The 22,024-nt window shown below is 38.7% G+C and overlaps 1 protein-coding gene across 3 annotated transcripts in view; it reads left to right on the top strand.

The window, feature by feature from the left end:
• Positions 1–22,024, top strand: part of EPM2A (EPM2A glucan phosphatase, laforin) — a 42,907-nt gene that overhangs the window by 4,716 nt on the left and 16,167 nt on the right. For 2 of the 3 annotated variants that reach the window (XM_048297737.1, XM_048297738.1), the window contains exon 2: positions 13,933–14,107. In XM_048297737.1, the coding sequence (XP_048153694.1) occupies positions 13,933–14,107 (175 nt within the window). The remainder of the gene's footprint in view (positions 1–13,932; positions 14,108–22,024) is intronic. The other variant, XM_048297739.1, reaches the window with a different exon arrangement.

The following is a 22,024-nucleotide window of genomic DNA, read 5'->3' as shown; positions in this document are numbered from 1 at the left end:
CGTGACCTGGGGTGGCACCATTTTGTACGGCGGAAGTAAGCTGGGTGCGCCATTTTGCGAAAGGAAAAATTCCATGCTCACCGCCGCGGTGGGGGGATTCTATAGGATTTTGCATAAAAGCAGGCAACCGGGGGGGACCACGCATCGCAGTGACGGGTAAAGTATCACATTATTCTTCTCTCTCACTTGTCTGGGGCAGCTTTTGTTGTTTTGACTGCTCCAGTCATGGGTCGGCCCGTGCCACGGTTTGTGAATTGACCAGGGACGAACCCGGGCTTCCCTGCACTCCCTCAGATGTTATCTGCTTTGCTTTTGCCGTATCTTCTGCGCTGGTAATTGTGTTTAGCATTTCGGGCAGCTCGCAATCCGTTACAAACTCCTTCTGTTCTGGAGTTTTAGCTGCCGCCACGTGAGGAGGAGGCGGGGCTCCTTCCAGAGGCTCCGCGTGAGCCGTGTCACTGTGAGAAGCTGTTGGCATCTCGCTGCGCTGTTCTGTCTGATTTTTGCTTGCCATAACTTCGTATACAACTCTGCAGATGGGAAGAAGCCTTGCAGCGCGACTATTTCCAAGAGAGGTTGTATTATATTGTCTTAGATGTACAGAGTCCCGGAGATACTGAGATCTCTTAATTGTTCTTTCAGGAGAGCTGTAGGGTGTTCTTTTACCATAGATTCTAACTTACTAAGTATGTCTCTCTGCGATATTGACATAACATTTCCCATTATGAATTAAGATTAACCCTGAAGCATATAAATCATACCTGACTTTGATGTCAGAAGTCTTCCTCAGTGCCTGTGTTCTGGGTCTGTTCAGCAGTCCAGTTCTGGTTCCTTTCACCAGCCTTTAGGGTTTTTGAGCTCCTTTTTCCCCAGGGAATATTCTTCTTCCTTTTCCTGTTCCAGCTCTAAGCTGCTTTTTCTTCTTTTCTCTCGTTTTCTTCAGGGAGTCCAAACTCGGAGTCCTCACACACGGGCACCAATTGTTAATTTTCCCCGTTTCTTTTCTTTTGTTTTCTTCTTTGCCTCTGTTTCATGAGTTCTTTTGCTCAGAGTTTGGATTGAAACCCAGAAGACAGGGAGTTTTTCTTTGGACTTAGATGTTTATTATTTTCTTATTATGGTACAACTGCACAGGATGTGCTTCTTAGTTAACAAGGTGGAAAATGGCCCTGAGTTCTAACTTCCAAGGCCATTTAAAGTCCATACTATCCAATTATGGAATGCCAACTAATTTATTTTTACTTATAACCCAGTAACTCTTCATTTATGATCCACACTGTGGGTTTTTTTAACCAATACCAAACTTCCCAGATTTGTGGAGAGGAAGGAGGGAAGAAGAACAAACCCACACCCCAAGTCCTCCATCTTGTTACACATATATGTATCGCTATATCCCATAAACCTAAATTTTCTAAACCCAGGGTTTCAACAGGAGCCTAAGGATATTTTCGTATCCGATAATTGAGCAATCTTGCAGTTCTTTTTTATCTAATTTGTTTTAACATTTTTTGGGTTTTGTTTTTTGTAACTCTTGATCAATGAAAGTTTTGGCTGTCATCTGTTTATTCTTATAAAAATCACAATTTGAAAAGACAACTTCCTTTTTTAAGAACTTTTTTTTTGTGCTAAACAAATGGTGTGCATTGTCTCTTTAGTATCCTGCGTGTTTAGAATTAAAATGTGCTTTGGGAAACATTTAGCACTTGCAGAACATCTGCAGTTTTGAAGATGTGGTTATGAGGGATAGAGGAAAGTGCAGAATGATACTTGCTCTAAGTTTATGAGTTGAGGCATTCATCTGTAACCAGAGAAATTGTACTCCAGTTACGGATGTCAGATCTTTACGTATACTGGATGTTGAAATCATGTGTTGTATTTAAGAAAATTACTTCAATTTTTTTATTAAGGCATGTATGTGTGTGAGAATTCTACTGGCAGTGCATATTGTTTTTATAATAGTACAGTACTTACCATATCATATATTTTGAGTACAAATTGCAGCCATTCCAGTGCTGTGGGGAGACTGAAAGATAAAGTGAGGGTAATTATTTCTGTGGGCTGGAAGGGTCAAAGTCACAGGCCAGTGTTCTGTGGCTCTTGGTAGGAAGCTTTCAGGCTAGGCTTGGCCTGTGCAAGATTCGCTGGGTTGTTGCTTGTGCCTGGAGAGAACAAGTTCCCCTCCCTAGCAGGAGGAGGTGGGAGAGGACACTCCCTTGTGCTCCTGAAGGATCAGATACTTACCTCTGCTGTCCCAGGGAGATGTTGCTGGACTGCACCCAGGACTTGTCACTTAAAGCCTTTGAGCATTTCTGGCTCAGATCATGTGAGCTGTGTGGAGTACTTGTTTACCTACTGTGAAAGCTGAAGCCTGCTATCCAGGAGGGTTTGTGATATGCTGTGGTATCTGTAGAAGCAGGTTGGTTATGTTGAGGTTTAGAATTTGGGAGCAGGTTTAGAAAAAAACCCCCTAAATTCATGTATATACCTTTTTTCCCCTGACTGTACCTGTGTCTGTCTGTGTACTTTGTTTTTGATGGTGATTCTTCAAAACTGGACACAATGTCTCTCAGCTTGGAAACTAAAAGTATTTTGTGCCAACTGTCAAAATTAAATAAATGCAAGATGAAACTTATACTTGAATTTGGTTTTGTGAGTTTATGATGGAACACTCATCTGTGCCTTTATCCCCTTACTTTCATCTAAGTAAACTGTAGGTACTAATCAAGAAACATGCTCTGTAAAAGGACAGATAATTTACTAGGGTTATGCCCCAAACTGTATTTTGAAATGATGGAATACTATCTGCTGACACTTTATATTTTTGAGAAGGAGAAAAATAAATTATATAAAACCCATATAATACTTGTATTGTAAAATGCTGATTCATTGTTGCCCAGAGAAGTTCTGGATTCCCCTTCCTTGAAGTGTTGAACACCAGTTTAGATGGGGCCCTGAGCAACCTGGTTTAGTGAAAAGTGTCCCTGCATGGGGAGGAAGTGGGGGGCTTGGAACTGGATGATCTTTAAGGCCCCTTCCAACCCAAACCATTCTGTGATTCTGTGAGTTTCATGTAGGTGTTAGTTTGGTGTAGATGGAGCTTGCTTGAAGCTTGACAGATACAGTATGGCCAATGAAAGCTCAAAAGCAGGATCAGCCTATATTCTAGTAATTTGTTCAGGTGAGCAGAGCCTTAATCCTTCCAAAAAAAACCCATCTCTGGTTTTGGGAAGGGGGAGGAGAGAAAAGGAGGTGTCTTGTTGGCAAGACAAAACAAGCAGTACAATACAGTTCAGTTTAGAAACAGTTATGTTATTCAGCCTGTGGTATGTTGGCCTTCCAACATTTCCAGCTCCTGTGAGCTTGTTCATATAAACCTGAAGATCAGTACATTTATCAAGTAATAAAGATTTACATATTGTTGTAATAGCAGTCAGTGAAAATATCAGAAGTAAATTCTGGTAATAGGTTTCAAGGGTTGAGCACCCGATTGATTGGTTGAAAACATCAGTGGTAGTTAAACACATTAAAATTTCATTTTTTAAGTGTGTTGAAACTTCAAGCAATCTGACTTCTTGGCTTCAGCTCTTTGAAAAAAACAGGTATAATTTCTTAATTTAAAGGAGGAGATTCTTGAAAGGCTGTATGAGAAGGTAAGGCCTCGTTGCTGTTTGCAATGGAGATACTGTAACAGAACGAAAAATACTTGGTGCTAAGCCTTAGCAGGATACACAGATATTCTCTTGAGGCCATTCTAAGAAGTACAGTTGGATACAGTGCTAATTTCTGTAACTGAGATCCATTTTTTTTTCTTTTTCTTTCTCCAAAGCTAATCTACAGATCCCCAAAACAGGTAACAGTTCCATTATTAAAAACAAACAACCAAAACCAAACAAAAAAATCCGGCAAACTCTGAAGAGTTACATTTCTTCATCTCTCTTTTAATGCAGGTATTTCATGTAGTGCTGTTCCCACTGGGTGGTGCCATATTCCCTGTGTATAGCCAGTGGCTGCCTAGTGTCTTGCAGCTGCTTGCAAGTTTCATGAGTATTTAAGTGTAATCTGTTCTGGTTTTGAAAGTAATCCAGTTTTACTTATTTTGCCTATCCCAGTCTTGTTCTGAAGTAGGTGGTAACTAGAAATTAACATAAAGCACAGTTGGGTGTTGATAGTTGAATAATTGTGCATCATAGACATTTTGTTCCTGCAAAGCTGTTACTTTCTGGACAGTGCTAGATACCTTAACACCTTTCAGATGCGATGAAATTTAATGAGTAGAAGTGGGTTACTTTGAATTCTACAACCCAATACCTCTTTAAGGAACTGAAAGAAATTGGTTACGAAATGCAGTAGCTCCTGGTGTTTTGTTCTTCAGCCCCCCTCAAGACATATGCATAGCATGCATTTTGGTGCAATTAAGTGGTAGCAAGTTTCTCATTACTTTCTATCTGCTTATCAGCATTAGTCAGCTTATACTGAGCAGACAACCAGACATCAATAAAACAATGCAGAGTTGCCTATGTGAAACTGCAAAATTAGAAGAATAAAAATAAATACATATACTTGCATTCCTCTGGATTTGGCAGGTATGTATCTTTTCCTACCCAGAGAGATAATCAGAGGCCAGTTCTGATTGCTGTGAGAGTCTAATTAAAGCCCTTGTGGTTATAATGGCAAATTTACAATAAATGCATTGCTTATGCAAATCCTGTATTTACCATTTTTCCTGTCCCTCACTTCCAAGTGATGGTAGCGTGCAATAGAGCTCAACAACATATTTTCAATGGCAGGAAACACAGAGAAGTGGTAAGTAACTGGGATGATACTTTGGTTAAGGTGTTGCCATGGTTGCTGTTTTGATGTGGCTTGTTTCCTGCCTGTTCTTCTTCTGGTATGATAAAAAGTAGCAATCAGTAGTAGACAGTACAGTAGAGAGTGTCAAAGCAAATGGGTATTATTATTAAAGACAGTATTAGATTATAATTTTGTTGCTATCAGCCATTATTCTCTCATTTGTATTTCCTTTAGTCTTATTTCTACCATCTGTCAGAAAAGAAACTGTCTTTTACATGAGATAGATTTCCTTTTAGTTGCTTTTCTCTGACTTCATCTTCAAACCAGGCATTTGGTTAAAATCTCTTAGTACAGTAGAAGTTCCCACTGAGAAACACCTGTGCCTGAGCAGACCTAGAGAGAGAAATAAAACATGTTTTTGAAAGTTGCCTTTGAAAAATTGAATTTTCTTATATCTGATTAAAAAAAAGAAAAAGAAAAAAAGCCTTGGTGATTAACAGCTTTGAGTGCTGAGAATGGCTTTCTTGTAAACCATTTAGTTCTAATTCTGGCATAATTTCAAAATATAGTTCCATAAAATAATTTCTTAGGCTATAAGAATAGACTAAAAATTCTCAAATTCAGCCTGAATTTTAATTGAATTAAAACTTATTTCCATGGTTCTATGTATCAGCTCTACCAAAAGGGAAGTTGAAACAGTCTGCTTTAAGTCTGGTAAAATATAAACATGTGGTATATGATGCAAGTGGTTTTCTGCTTTTTGGGTATCTCTTTTGGGCTTGCAAATGCAAGGAAACATTTCTGAAAATCAAACCAGTTATGAAGGAGTTACTGAACTAGGTGTGGCAAATTAACAGTTTTGTCTTATATTAATGCTAGGTGTTTAAGTAATCCAATAAATTGATCTACCATTTACAGAATCTTAAGGGGAAGATGATTTACTGACTGTAGAAAAAAAACAGCATTAAAAATCAAAGTATGCTTTTCTTAGGCATGCAGGTAAGGTTTTGTACATGGCATACAGAATTAGAGCTATTTGTCAGAGCTGTGAAAACAAAGGGCTGCTACTGAGGGCTTTGCTGAGACTTGAGGAAGGTGGGACTCTTGAGCCTGTGGCAGGCTCAAACTCTCCAAAACTTGACCTCGCGCAGTTCCAGCGAGGGGAATCCAGCCTCCCCTACTTCTGTTTTTTAAGGATCAATAGCAATTCAGCCTTGGCAAGATTGAGACAGATGCTATTTCAAAACATCAGAGATTGAATTTTTTTCACTTTTGTGACAGGATGTGGTGTGAAGGGTAAGTAGATTTGAATATTGTGAGTGTACTGAAGGAAGTTCAGTTAGAGTTGATGTGTGGTAACAATGCTGTGCAGTGGTACATTCAGATAACTGAGAACTGTATCCAAAATAGGATTTGAGACTTTTCTTCATTGTAATGTTGGTATAAAAGGTAAGGAAGCTGGCAAAAACTTAAAGCTTTTAAATGCTTTATTTTGGAGATCATTTTTGGTATGTTTTCTTTACTTCCTGTTCTATTTTTTTTTTAAGAAGTCTTTTATTCCGTGCTCTGTTTCTCTGCCCCCAGAGTGCTTATTATAATTAAACTCTTCCAGGGGAATTTCTAAGCATGAACTTAAGGTACTCATTTACCTTGTTAAAGGACCTCATTTGATACAGCAAATGGAATTACTTAAAATATTTAGACATAGTTAAAATTTTGAATTGACACTTTGTCATAGGTTAGCAAGCATAGTCCCAGAAGTGATGTTCTTGCTAAGGGGTGCTTACAGCTTCCTCTATGACCTGACAGAACCTATCAGCTGGCCAGTTTGAATATGGACAAGTCTTTAAGCCACTTAAAGTTGTGACCACCTCTGTGATCCACACTTAAGAATAGACAAACCCCCCCCAAGCTCTCTCTCGTTTCCGGTGCTGGGACAGGTGACTGCGGGCCCCGTGTGGGGGCCAGCGGGCCCGGCCAGGCCCTGCTTGGGTCAGGCCGGGCCGGGCCACGGCCATCCTGGAGCCGATGGGTCCTGTTCCACCCGCGGAACCCTCCCCACAGCCCTGCTGTGGGCAGACAGCCGGCTTGGCACCCCCCACCTCCAGTGCTGCCAAGATTCAGCCAAAAGCTGCACCGATGTCCGGCAGAGATCATGTGGCCAACAGCAATAAGCTTCATTCCAGCTGCAAGGCCTAGGTGAGATTAACCCTTTTAGTGCTATGAAGAGCTGAAAACCTGAGGGAAGAGAAAGAGGAGATGCTTAAAGCTGAAATTCTGTTGTGAAGCTATGATATATCAGAGTATCCTGTTGTAATTTCATGAAGATATGGGGGGTGCAGTGTTCAACTCGTAAGCAAAAGCACCTGCGCTGAGATGAGCAAATGCTGATGCAGCTGTAATTTCATGAGAAGTTTGAACAGGGAGAGATGGAAGCGATGAGGACTTTTGCTCCAAATGGGAAAGGAGAAAACCTCAGTTCCTAGAGATGCTCCCAGAAATAGTCCTAAAGATGAAGATGAGGAAGACCCTTTGCTCCCAGGGAAGGAGAAGGGCTTCTGTTCTTAGAGATGAAATGCTCCCAGAGATGGATGAAGAGAACTTTTGTTTCTGAACGGCTCAACCTTAAAATTGTACCCCAAAAAACTTCAAGAGTGGACCCTCAAAAGTAGTTGTGGGAAAAGCTGCAAGTTGGGGAAGGGACTCACATGCGAGCAGAGACTCCTCTTCCTAAATGGACTGAACAAAGTTATTTGGAAGTGGGTGGCTGTCTTGTTGTGATACTGTTTTCATAGCATGGGCAAGAGAGACTCCTCTTCCTAAATGGACTGAACAAGGTTGTTATGGAAGTGGTAAACAGACTGAACATCCTTAAGGGTTGTCTTTTTATATTGTCACTTGGAGAAGGGAGAAAGGTGGGGGGAGGAGAAGAGTTCTGAAGGTGTGGTATGACTTTTTTTTCTTTTAGGTCTGTTAATAAACTTCTTTATATTCTTTCAAGATTGGTGCCTGCTTTGCATTTCTCCTAATTCTTATCTCACAGAAGGTAAACAGTAATGAGTATTTTGGACCAAACTACTACACTAAATTGGTGTCTCCGCCCGGTTACAAACCCAACCCGCTACACACTTAAAATGTGTTTGTTCATGCAAAATTTATGACAAAGATTATAGGAGTTAGTCTTTGCTCTAACTGATTTGTGAGTAGGCAATCTGAAAATTGCCTGGCTGCTTGTGGTTTGGGTTGGTTAGTTGCTGTTGAAGCTAATGTGTGTGTGTCTAAGGTTATCTCAGTAGCCCTGTGGTTTTTAAAGAGGTAGCAGTGAACTGAGAAATGCCCTTACCTTACTGGGGTTTAGAGGCTTGGAAGTTGCATATCAGTGTTTTAAGGTCAGGCTAAGGCATGGATGAGATACCCAGCACCTTTATGGCTGCTCTTGTGCCCTGGAGTTCCTGCATACGTCTCCTTACATAACACAGAACAGAAAAAACTAAAACTTAGAGCAAGGTGTGCAACAACCTCGTAGCTGAAAGAGCAGTGGCTGAGCAGAGCCTTTGCTGCAAAGAGCTCTGCAGAGACAGTGGGAGAGGCAGTCTTATTTTTTTCATTTATTCATGTGGTTCACCCTTAATGGTGATAAGAAATTTCATTGACCCAGATTTTGTTTATTGTGTTTTAAGATCAAGCTGGTAATTTCTCCACTGTGACTCTTTTGTGCAATCTGTGTGCAGTCCTCTGCTGTGTCAAGATGTGTCTGTGCTGTTGGCAGACTGTTGGATTATACTTCTTTCACCCCTGCAGTACAGCTGTAAAAAAATAGTAACTGCAGGTTTTTCTTTGTGTTTTGTTGTTGTGCCTCACTAGATTGAATTTCAGAACATCCTCTTCTAGTCTCTGCTTACCTTCTTCCAGTCTAGATCTTTGCATGTCTTGTATTACTTACTGTATCTTCATCTAGTTTTCACAGAATTGATCAGGCTGGAAGGGACCACAGTGGGTCATCTGATCCAACCTTCCTGCTCAAGGAGGATCAAAACAAAGCTTTCCTTTGCTTCATTCTGGTCTCCTTCTTTTGCCAGTGCCATTTATCAGTTATGTGGAGATCTTTGGTTTTATTCTTTTGTTTAGTTATTTGTACAGCCGCTTCATACACTACTTTGATCATCCTTCATATGCATTAAACAAGGAGCCATAAACTGCAGTCATGCAGATTTTGAAAGAGCCCTCTGTGAGGCTTGAGCTGTCAGTGGGGCTGGTTGGTTGCTTTGCTCTCCAGCAATTCCCTACATCAGTGGTTTCCGCCACACAATCATCTGCAGTACAGAGCAACAAGGGCAAAAGCAATGAAAAACTTCATAGTTTATTGCCTAGAAACTTATCTTAATCTCTTTCTCTTTCAGATAAATGGTTTGCTGTGAAGAATCACAGCAAAAAAGGGTTTTGAATAAAAATAAAATAGGGACCTAAATAAATGAAAAAAAGTGCTATCCTAGAAGTTAAACTAGGACCTGTATATTCTAATAAACTCTTCCAAAATTATTTTCTTCTTCAATTAGGAAAGCCAACATGATCAATTAATGGGAAGATTAGTACTATTCAAATACATAACTTATCCTTTTTTATGATTGAATTTTAGATGTTTTCAGATGATTGTGTATTTGCTTCCCAACAATATGTTTTGCCACTTGGAATATGAATAAAAACAAGATGAAAAAAACTACTGATACAGAAATGGGTTTAGTTGTAAAACTATGTATTTGCTGTTGTGTGAGCCCTTTCTCAAAGGACATTTGTGTTTGTTTTCTGCAAAGATGAGCAGGTGAATGGAAAACATTTGATGTTCTTGGCTTTACTATAGTCTCTAGGAACAGAAAAGTTGAAATGCTTTATAAATTGCATTGTTGTCTAACGGTATCCAAAATATTATGGAGTTTCTGTGACAAACTGTGCTAGCAGCAGCATGATGTGAACTGATACAACAACTTTTTCTTTTTTTGAAACTTTTTAAATGCATCTTGTGAAGCAAACTTTGGTGAGAAGCACTTATGTAATCACGTGGATATTACCTCGGTAGTGAAACCTGATCTTTTTTGGTAATTGCAGATTTTCATAACTCCCTTAAGAAGTGTAGTGAATTCAGCTTTCTGAACACAGTGCACTTTGATCATACCATCCCCTAAATTAGTATTTCTTGAAGATGGTAGCACTCCTTCCTGTATGAAACTATATCACATGTGAATATATGTATATGTGTTGAAAATATGTTGATATACATTCTGTTGCACAGATGTCTTATTTCAGTAGGAAAGTTATTTAATTCATAGATCAGTATATAACATAAGGAGTAGTAAAGAGCTAGGCAATTCTCATGAAATATGATTCGAATGCAAACTGTTATTGTTTACCTGATTATTAAAGGCAAATCAGAACCATACCTTTGAGATTCAGGCTTGACTGTAGGCCATAGCGGGAAGCTTGAGGCTGTTCGGTGCAGAAAAATAAACGGTGATAAGTATTGATTACAGAAGAAAGCATTTCAGAATGAGATTTGACCAAACCTGTTTGAGGGAACAAATAAAACAAATTGCTCTTGGCAACTTACTCTTGGCCCCATTTCCATATGTGATTGTAGGCTATTTAAGGGAATTAATGATGGTGAAGGTGGTAAGGTTACAAGGCAAAGAGGTTGCGCCTTTTTAAGAATGCAGAGAGAAGGAAGAAGGTCATAGAAAAGGAAGGAAGGCAAAAAAGAGACAAGAATTAAAGCTGGAGGAGGAGGATGAACTGCAAAACTGTCAGATGGCAGAAGTGCGTGCATCTCAAGCAGCAGCAGTTGGAAATGGGGCAGTAGAAAGCACATGGTGGGTACCTGAGTACAAGGAAACACGAGGCTGGGAGTAGTAAAAAAGCCAGAGATCCTGAGACCATGGTTCAAAACTGCCAGGGTGAAGTGAGGGCTGGCGACTCTGGGGACTGCAGGGACACCCCACGGGACTGGCAGTCAGTAACAGACAGCCTGGGGGCATGAGGGCAGCCCAAGCCCTGAGCATTGGGTGGGGACAGGCTGAGGCTGGGACAGGACATGGGCCCCTGGCATGTGGGGGTTAGGATCAGAGACAGCCTTATGATGGCAGGACATGGCCATGGTGATGTGCGTTGCTACAGACAGTTGTTGGAGAGTAGAATGGGGAAGGCAAGATATGGTGTTTGTGGTTGTATTTTGCTGAATGCATGAAGTCAGTTAAATGTCATAAACATCCATAGATTTTGTTGTGCTGTTGTATGTGTTGATTTATGCTGTTGTCTTCTCATATTATTTAAAAGTGGGAAGAATATATAAACAATTGGAAATGTGAAATAAAAATATAGTGATAAGATTTGTAGCTTCTGAAACTATGTACTGATCTTGCTTACCTTATTTATAATCAAAATAGTCAAAAACTATATGATGCATAATTGTTCAGCAGTGTGAAAGAGAAGATAGTTTTCTGCCTAGTATTTTTATTTTGGTAAATAATAATATTTCACAATTATGATAAAATGGGCTGCATGTCATTTGGAAATAAGGAGATGGATTGGGCTTTCCTCTTAAATGTTATTCTTACTCTATAATCATTGCATTAATATATCTCCCAAAATGCTCTTGTTCTAGCAAATTTCCGTAACTGTGGTGCTTGAAAACTGGTCATGCATTTACGTGCAATGTGAAATTGAAGATACTCCTTTGGGCATGATTTTGCTCAGAAATTTTAACATCATTAATAATGTATAAGTGTAACAGGCTTAAGCAAGCCATAGACTAGGTCACTTCTGATCTGCACAATAATAATTCCTACATGGCAATTAGTATTACAATAAGTATGTAAAAATGGTGGTGAGGGGTAATATACGTGTACTGTATTTTTGGAAGCTAGATAACCTTTTGATTGATGACATGACCCATGTCAATTCAAGTTGCTTACTCTGGCATGGTATTACAAACCAGTTTTCAGACTAAAGCTCACACTACTGCTCTAAGAGAAGAGGAGGAGGTAATGAATATTAGTGGAAAATCATAAGAAAAAGAGTCTTAAACTAGGCCGTTTAAGGTAGTTGTGATCGTTCACCATTGCAATTGTGATCGTCTCTCTGTGGGTCACCTTGAGCAACTTCTACTGTGTATGAACAGACTCTTGAAGTGTGACGTGCATTTGAAGACAACAAAGTGAGTGTTTATTGGTCAGCAAACGTTAAAGACAGATAGGGTTTAATGAACTCTTTGGCTAGATATCCCTATGTGTCTGGTCTGCAACAGGAATCTGAAGAGTCTTTGCTGGCCAGGCAGCTGTGAATTGTCAAGAATGAGACTAGTCTTGATGTTAATTAAAAATTAACAACTGTTTTATCAGAAGAATAATTTTGAAAAAATTAATTAAAGCTAAAATAATTCGGTCTGGGAAAATCCACTAGTAAGGAAACCCAAGTAAAAATCCCAAAACCCGGGTCCACAGTGATTAGAGACCTTTAGGCCTAACTGGCACAAGGCCCCAGTGCAGGAAGCCTGCAACGCTGGGTTAACTTTGGCTAGTCCAAAGTTAGATAATTAAAATGGTCTCTCTGGGAGATAGAGGCCTGAGTCACCAGTGTTGGGCTTCACCCACAGCTAATCTGAGGCAAAAAGAGAGCTCCAGTGCTGTGCACTGAGTTTTATGGTGTCCATGCTCCGCCCAGGTCTGCCCACAATCCAGCCCCCATGGTCTGGAGCGATTGGTGGAGTCTTGAAGTGAGGTCATCTGATCCTGCCAATGGCTGGCTGTCATCTGGGGTAAAGTTTAGGGATGATGTCACTTGCTTGAAAGGCGGGAAAATGTCCTCGTTGAAATTCATGTTGCCGTGGAGCTGAGTTGCCGGTTAATGGACAGGAGACTAAAAATAGCTTTTGACAGTTAAAAGTCTGCTCTTGGAGCTGGGCCTGGAAAATTGTAGATCTTAAGGAAATTAACAAAAGCATTAAACTGCACTACAAACACTTCAAAAAAACCCCAACTTTTAAAACAGAAAAATCAACAAACATTTTAAGGAACTTTTAAAACCGAACTATAAACACTTTAAGGAACTTTTAAAACATACTAATTAACTTGAATAACTTGGGTATGTGCAGGAAACAATACATTTGTAAGGTTAAAGCTTAAGGAAGGGATTAAACTTATTTTATTAATTATTATAAATATTTTATTAACAGGGATTTTTAACTAGGAACTGTGTGATTAAGTGATTCTGAGAATTAACTCAATAACTTTAACAGTTTGATGGGCATTTTAAGTATGTAAAGACTAATTTGGCCATTGAAACACTTAATATGCAAAATGTAAAACTAGGACATTTAACATCTTATCATGCAAAATCAGGGCACTTAACATGCAAAGGCCAATTTGGTGGATTTCATATATAACAAATGAAATGGAAGAGGGCCACCCTTCTTTGCTCCTTTAAAAAAGTCTGCATTGTTTCTAGGTTGCTGTCTGCCACCTGCTTTGGGCATTGATGCCTTTCCACATTGTTGTTTTCTTCTTGAATCCTTAAGCTGGTAGCAAATCCTGTGTCACCAGTCCTAACTCTCTTTGTGGTTTTACCTTTCTGATCATGCATTTCTGTCCTCTGAACTTTCTCTGAGGTCTTTCCCATATCTTGGCAACTTCCTTAGAAGTCAGCCTGAACCAAGGTGAGGCTGCCGTGGCATGTCTGAGCCACAGGAAGATTGACCCCCTAGAGAGAGGTCACAGAGCCAGAACGTTAAACATTGAGGTCACATACTATGAGACATCAAATGAGGAACTTAAATGACATTAATTATTCCTTAAATTTTAAGTGATTCAGGAGTCTTTAATATTGGGGGGGAGGGGGGAGCTAAGATACATAACTAAATTAAAAAAACATTTCTGATAATGATATGCAAAATTTTATTTTAATGCTGAACATTTGCTTTGTGGCAGTGCTTCTGTTGCCACTATTTCAGTTGTTAATAATGTGTTACGAGAAATGCAGTTTGAAGAGGCAGGAAACACTACTCCAGGCCTTGGAGGCTCAGTTCAAATCTCCCAGCAGTTTTTTTTAAAGACTATCCAGATACACAGCCTGCAATTGTCCTTTCTTCTGTTGTAGGTAGTGGGCCCCATCATGATCGAAGTTGTGTTTACAACCACAGTGACATAGTAGATGGAGTTTACTGCCTCCCGATAGCACACTGGATTGAAGTCTCTGGACATACTGATGAGATGAAGCACACAACCGATTTCTATTTTAATATTGCAGGACATCAAGCTATCCATTACTCCAGGTAAAAGAAATGTGCAGAGCTTGGCTGGTGTCAAATGTTACAAACAGAAAATCTAAACTGGCATGTCAGAAAACTGCATTTGAAGTAGTGAATGCTTGTTTGTGTGTAACAGTAAACTTTAACAAAGATTCAGCACCTCTTTGCAATTAGATGTCAGTTTAGCAGATCCTAAGTTCAAGGATACCTGTACCCTGTAGTGGTGTGTTATGTTGCATCATATCTGAAAAAGTTTTGTGGCAATTTATGGACAGTCATTTTCAAATGCTTGTCTATATACACAAGTAAAATTGCAAATATGTTATGTGTTTGGTTTGGGATGATTTTACTGAAGAATGTGTCCTGGGAAACAAAAAGAATATATTCCAGCACCAGAACTTAAGGGTGATATGTTGTCGCTCATGTGTGGCAGCAACTGCAATTAGTGACAGCCGCTGTAGATGACTTCTGCTTCTGGACATGTATTTAACAAAATACTAAAACTTAGACAAGTCTTAAAATGTTAGTATTCCGTAGTGTTCACTTGAGTCCACTGTCCCACCAGTGAATCATCCTGGCTTGAACTAGGAGACAGTAAAGATCAAGGAGAGCACCCACCCTTTAGGGCTACAGATGTAGTGCAGGCTGTGTTTAGAGCAGCAGCCTGAGCACTGGTGGTTAACAAAGTGGCACTGAGGAATGTGGGATCCTTTGTAGCTTTTTTCCCCTTCTGCAGTCAATGGATACAGCCACAGGTTTGTAGATTGATAATAGTTGTGTGAATGCTGACAGTCCCGATATGCCACATGCATTACAGAGCAGTTAGTTATCCCAAAGGGATATGTATTTTTTTAAGAAATCACACCACCTTGTACTTTCATTAGGCCTTAGCATTGCTTTGTGTCAATTTCTCCAGACCACTGTATCAGCTACCCCAACCTCACCATCTTGTCTCTTCTTTGTACTCTTTGTCTCCACCCTCTCACAGGGTGAGGGAAGGAGAATTCTCTCTTCACTAGACTTGCAGCGTGTGAGGGAAAGATTTCTTCCCCTTGATATATTTTGGAATAGCATGGACTCATAAACACTGGCAGGCATATGTAGGTATTTGTGGGACCTTTTCTCTGAGACCCCCTTAAGTAATATACTGTGCCTGATAGACTGTAGTGTTATGTGGATCTTAAACATCTGTTTCCAACATCCTATCAGAGTAAAGATCGTGTTTATTCCAAAGCACAGATTTGTCAATCCCAAATAATCTTTGCTTGGCAGAGAAATTTTTTGAGAAAGAACAGCTGTCAGAAAGTGAATATCTAAGTACCAAAGGCTAACTTATCTTCCTTTCCAGAGGCAGCAGTGATCCATTTAATACTGCCTTATCTGCATGACTGTGTTTCAAAGATTAGGTAAAAAGCTGCAGATTCTGCTAGAGAATATTTGAAGAAAATTTTCTGAGCTGTGTAGTCTTTTGCAGATGAGGATCTTCTCCTTCATTCCATTCTCTTACACATGTACCTTCATTGAAAGGCAACCTTATATTTACATCTCAGTAATTCTTATCTCATTTCTTTGAGCTATATTAAGTAAGCATACTCTGTAACAGTCCTGTCACATAATTACTTCTAATACTTTGAAGATATGCAGCCTTAAATGTTTTCTTAATTATTAACAGTTGGGGGCAGATTCACCATTCTGCTGGTTTTAATAATAAAGCAGCCCAAAAATACTAGCTATTTTAGATTCTTTTTTTGTTGTTGTTGGCAGAGCAGCTGAAGTGAGCTGATGGAAATGCCTTTATTTTGCTATGGATTTATTGATTCAGAGGAGTACTACGAATATTAATCGAATAAAAAATAAAAAAACCCCATACGTATATACCCCCAATCCTCCCCAAAGCAAAAAAAAAAAACCCAAAACAAAACAAAAAAAAAAAAAAGAAACAAACCAAAAAAACCAACCAAACCCAAAAATCTCAACCAAAAAAAACCCAAACAAGAAAACCCCAAACAGAAGCAAAAAGCCAGTCTCTCTGCCTGTACAGTTAAATCTCAGCATATGATCAGATCATGGTTTTCCAGCTATGATTACATTTTTCCATGCTGTAATGAAGGCAGCAGTGCTGCGGGGAGCGTAATGACCACAAATTCTGAGTCCTGTCACCACTTGTAGGATCCTTACAGAGTGGTGGAGGCTGGAAAGAAGTGATTTATCAATGAAAACTTTTGATGTGAGCCTCTCTTCTGTTGCTCCACTTAATAGGGTTGCCATGTGTGAATGAATGAGAAAGGAAGGTTCTCCTCTGTCAAAGGGGCTTCCCACATGAGCCCTGGGACTGATTTTACTTGTCCTCTGTTGAATCACAATTAGAAACAGTTCCTCTGAGCTTTGCTGCCATCTTGCTTCTTCATAAAACATGAGCTTCTGCTTTAAATGGGCTGCTGCAGGATGAAAATGGCCTGCTTCTGGCTGGGGCTAAAACCAATTTTGCATTATGCTGAGGCTGATGACAATGCTCTGAGGAAGCAGATTTTTCTTATTTGATAGAGATGTATCACTCATAAGTCAGTGAACTTACATTTAAACTTATATTTAGAGAACTCATTTTGTGTCAGTCATTCAGGTAGGAGAGTATATAATGCGGTTTTTAAGCACAGCAGGATTTGGACTAATTTCTTGTAAATGTCAAATGGAGCTTTCCTACAGCTAGAATCACGAGTGATACCTCTGTGGCATTAATATTCACTTGGTTTCAACATGTAATAACACCTGTAACCAAAATCTGACTCAGAAAAAAAAATAACAGTCAGTTTCTCTTTTGTGTTAGATATTACTGCAATAAGATGGCTTCAAATTGCAGGAGAGTTCACTTAGGATGCAGTAATTTTCTAAAGTAAATTAGAGTTATTGTAATCTCCTCTGGGAGATGACTTCAGAAAATTTGTGAATCTGGGCCATATTATCTCTGTTTCAGTTCCGTCTGTGAAAGGTGGAAGTTCCTAATTTGTGGATGTAGTATACCTTATTATTTATATAAAAACATCTGCATTTCTCAGAAGAAAGGCATTACATAAGAGCAAGAGAGGGAGTGACACCTGAAATTACAAAATCCTTAAATACTATGTTGAAGACAGTGATGCTTGATGGCAGAATTAGGTGATATGGAAATGAATATGTCTGATAGGAAAAGCCATCTAGTTAGTTTCCTATTTTCAGATTGATTTTAGGTGTGTGCTTTGTGTGAATCATATTTCTCAAATCTGACAAAGGAAAGTAATTTTTACATGCTTTGCATATAAAATGCAGATAAACTGGGATCTGTAAGTGAATTCCTTAGACAACAATGATAGCTAATCTGTAACTGAGGTATTGTATGGCTGCTAAACATTTTGGAGGAAAATACACAATTAGCAATCCACAATCAGGGGAATCACTACATGAGAGTAGGCATGGGTTCTGACGACAATTTTTTGAGGTACAGGTTTCTTTAGTAGCTTTTTTGCATTATGTATACATATGTAGGCCATCAAATACTAATATTTCATGTTCATGTTTATGGAGTGATTGGGAAGTTGACAAACATGTTGCTCTCATCAATGTTTATGTCCCTAATTTTTTTCTCTAAGATTTAAGGTAACGGTGAAAGAACATTGAGTCCCATGCTTGGAAATACTATTTTTGTTTCTCAATGATCGCAAATGAAACACAATTTATGATGTAGTATTTACAAATGCTTTGTGGCTTGTTGGTAAGAAAGTTTCCTTCAACACTGCCAGTAATATTGGTTATAACCTAAGTTAGGTGTTAAGTGGGAATGATCAGGAGAGTCACATAAAATGTGTGTTCCTGGTTTGTACTAAATGTTCATGAAGACAGGTGAGTGAATGAAGAATAATCCAAAATGGACAAAATGGAGATGCTTCTTGTTTACCTTTTGGAGGCAGTAGAGCAGTATTTTGCTGATGGAGCACCGAATTTCTTCCTATGGAAAAAATGAGCATTTACTTGATTGATATGCATTTTTAATTGGGGTGGAAAACAAGAACCTGGTTGAGTATATTTGGTTCAGTATGAAATTAGAATTACCTTTGAAAAAAGTACAAGAGAGAGCACCTTTTTTTTTTTTTTAGTCTTTAATTTCTCTGACTGGTTGTAATTCATTCACAAAATAAAATACCTTTCTGTTTTAAATATAATTCTGAACTAATTTTTTTATTATTGAATTATAAAAGAGGCTTTAAAGAGTAAGCTGTCACAAAAACCCCCTAGAGTGCAGTGACCTATGCTACTGTAATAGAAAGCTGCACTGATATTTTGTGCCTACATTATCAATTAAGAGGTGATGATGTCTACAGAGATTACCATAGTTAACATTAAAAGCTGAGCTAGCTGTCCCCTGTGCCTAAAGAATGCTTGTGATATTAGAGAAAAGAATAAGAAATAATGAGCTCTGGAACAAAATTCATTGATTGTCTTCTAGTGAAATAGTCCTGATCAAAAGGACTTAACATCAATAAGAGTTCAGCCTTTGATTTCAGTACTTGAGGCTCCAACTGTAAAGTTATCTGGTCGTTTTATACATTAAGTGATGAAAATATTCTAAGGCACATTTTTGATATGTTTATCCCATAAACTAGGATATCTGACTACTCCTTTGAATATTGTTTTATTGTACTGAGCTATAGTCTGAAACTAATCTAAATTAGAACCATTGTTTACTTACCAGTGGGAATCACCTTTTATAGAATGATTTAAAGGTTAATTCTACTTTTTGTCCTTTGTGAATCTTAATTTTTTTTCTATATCACCCCTCACTGGAGCTGTGAAATGCTTTTACTAGCCACTGTTGTGAAGAAAATGGGTTTCAAATCAGTGTAAGAAGTGACATTTAGGCAATTTTTTATTTAAGTTCTTGAAAATTAAGAGGGAGTGTGAGGAAATAGGAGCAAGAGTGAGAAGAAAAATTATGAGGCTAGAATTCAATCAGTTTTTAGTCCTTATTTGTTTTCATTTATTTGATTTGAGTGATCTCTATATTGGGTAACAAATGCATTTTTCTTCCACATTTGTTGTCCATCCAAACCAAAAGCTTCTCCTTTTGTCAACTCCCCACACTGTGCCCTACATAACAAAGGCTAAAACCAGGAAAAATGATTCTATTTTTCCAAGTTTTGTGATCTTGCATGGGCAGGATGGCACCCAGCTGGGATAGCCCAAGCCACGCTATTGATGAGTTAACTACAAATCCCAGTCTTGTGAAATGTGAACTGAAATAGAGTTAGGATATGCCAGCAGTGCAGTCACATGCCGTGAAGTTGAATACTGTGGATGAACTAGATGGCAGGAACTCGTTTTTCCATTATTTTGTTTTTCTGAGTATTAGCAAATAGCTTTTGCCAGCACAGCTCTGGCTCTCTTGCTGTGACCTACGGCCTGAGCACCCAAAAGGAACTTGACATGGAAGCTCCTGGATGTCACTCATTTCTAATGGCATTACTTGTAAGTGCCATAGTAGCAAGCAAAATCTACCTTCAGAAAGGGTGATTTTGCCAGAAGAAAAAAGTCAAAGAGCTTCTAGATTGAAGATTTTTGCATGACTGTCATCAGTGTTTGAATTCCCAGTATTACTTCTACCTACGGTGACTGGTCTGTTAAGCCTGATGAATGGCTATTAGCCAGCAGGCTGCCAGGTTTGTTGCCTCCTGCAGTGGCTGAGGGACACAAATTATTGGCTTGACTTTGGGATGAAGTTGAAGTGTCTCATGAATGGTACATTACCTGTGTGAATAAGCTACAGGGGATCTTAGCATGGTGTCTGGTTAGTCTTGTGCGTTTTTTCCTGGAGGTTTTTTTCTGTATTTTTCTTTACCATTCTGCCATTCATATATGGTTTTTGCAATGGGTGTTTGATTGAGAATTTTTTACTTAGAAGGATGATTGTTCAGGAATGAGTATTTTATTAATAAAATGGCAGCAAGCAGAAACTGGCTGTTGGTGAGAGGACGAGGCCTTTAGTCAATTGGCTGGTAATGGATGATATTTACTTAAAACCACTGTTACTCTATAAAACTGATCTTTTCATAGGTGTGCCTCTGCACAAAATGATTTCCTTACTTCTAAAGAAAAACTTATAGTTCTGTGTCATTCTGGGAGAAAAAAACAGAAAGAAGATTGGGAACCCTCCATGGAAAAACCTGGAGGAGTAAACGTAGTTCTGTTTTTCTCTGTGGGATATAACAGAAAAATGTTGATAGTCCAGTAAGTATGAATTTGATGTTGGGGATCACTGTTAGGGAGCAGAAACTATTGTTGCTTCTAATTTCTCTGTGTGTTTTACTGTGTCTCCCTGCCGCTTGTCCATATTTCTTCTGGAGGTTTTCAGCCCTTTTTCCTGCCTCTTTACTCTTTAACAGTCAGGCTGTCAGCGAGGAAGTAAAGTTCTGTCTCCATTGGAAAGCAATTTGCTGGTGTTGCTGGCTGTGAATGAAATTGACTGAGATTGTGAAATCCTGGGCAATTTAGCTCACAGCTGGGATGAGGAGGAAGGGGTAGCATCACTCTCTCACTGAAGATGATGTTCCAGTTGTCTTGCAGATATTTATTTCCTCCCAGCTTTTACATGCATTTATTAGGTGCCGGGTAATTGCTGGCATTTCTTAATACAGTTTATCTAAAGATAGCAGAACTCTTTTTGAAAAGCAGAGACTGTGTATTCATCCTTATTGCTATTTAGTTTACCCAGGAGGGAGTGAATTCAGATTTCTAGTTGTTGTTGGAAAAACTTCATTAATGCAACTCCGTAAGTTACACCTGGTGAACCTGTTTAACCAGGGACGTGTGTTTGCAGAGTAAACCCACTCTGCCTGCCCTTCTTGTGATTTTTTTGCAGGCACAGCTCCTAGGGCAGGTTGGCCCAATCGGCCTGAGGCTGACTCTTCAAAAAAAGAAGTCTCAGAACAAGAGGGTTTTTAGTCCCCAAATGTGAAAAGTGACACCATCAGATGTTTTATTACCACCAGCTGGTTTGGTGTTTGCTTACTTGTTCAGTGTATACTATATTTCTGAAAGAGGTGACCTGAAAGTCAAAAAAATATGAAATAAACAACTGCATAGTTACTTCAAATGAAATGGGAAAAACATTAGAGATACTTCATTTGAAACAGTAGCAAGCTGAAGCTATTAAGTTAATTAATTCTACCTCCATCTTCAATAATTTTTGTAAATGCTGAGAGATATAAATGCTAGTTTTCATGCTTAAATGCTCTACATATTTACAAGATAATTTAAAAAATGCACCTGCATATGAAAATATGGAGAGTCCTACTTAAAGGATAAAAAATTATTTATTAGAAAGGAAACTGGAATATAGCTCTAGTTCTTTGAAGTGTGTCTCAGAAACATAAGTATTTTATTTCCCAAGAGTAAATAGAGATTATCAAATTGTTGCTGTATTTTCCCATACATAATTTTCTCTCTGTAAGAAAAAAAAACCAAAGAAATGAACTGCATTTGTCTTCCCAGGGAACATATTAAGAGGCTGAACTGAAAATCTCTTGTTCCCTCCTTTAATGCTTGTACTTTGGGAAATTTAATTTCAGGGAGTCAGGTACATAATTCCTGCTGTTGTTCAGAAGTTTAATGTGTGTCCTTCCATGAACTGTGATAAAAATTGAGTCAAATGTCATAGACATTGCCAAGCTTTAAGAAATGTGGATTTCTTCTTTATTGGTTCAGTAGACAGCAGGCTTTATAAGTTTAAATGAAATGTCTTTTTTCTTTGATGTGAAAACCTAGTAATAGAATATATGATTTTAAGCATCAAGAAGAGGATAAAGAGGAAATATGCATTTCAGTTTTAATACAGACACAAGAAAATGTAGAATATATATAAAATAAATAATGAAATAGGTGCTTATTTTGTCCCTTTCTTCCCTTTCCTTCCCT

Source organism: Corvus hawaiiensis, chromosome 3 (genome assembly GCF_020740725.1).
Source record: "Corvus hawaiiensis isolate bCorHaw1 chromosome 3, bCorHaw1.pri.cur, whole genome shotgun sequence".
In the NCBI taxonomy this organism is placed as follows: Eukaryota; Metazoa; Chordata; class Aves; order Passeriformes; family Corvidae; genus Corvus; species Corvus hawaiiensis.
This window is presented reverse-complemented; position numbering and strand designations above follow the sequence as displayed.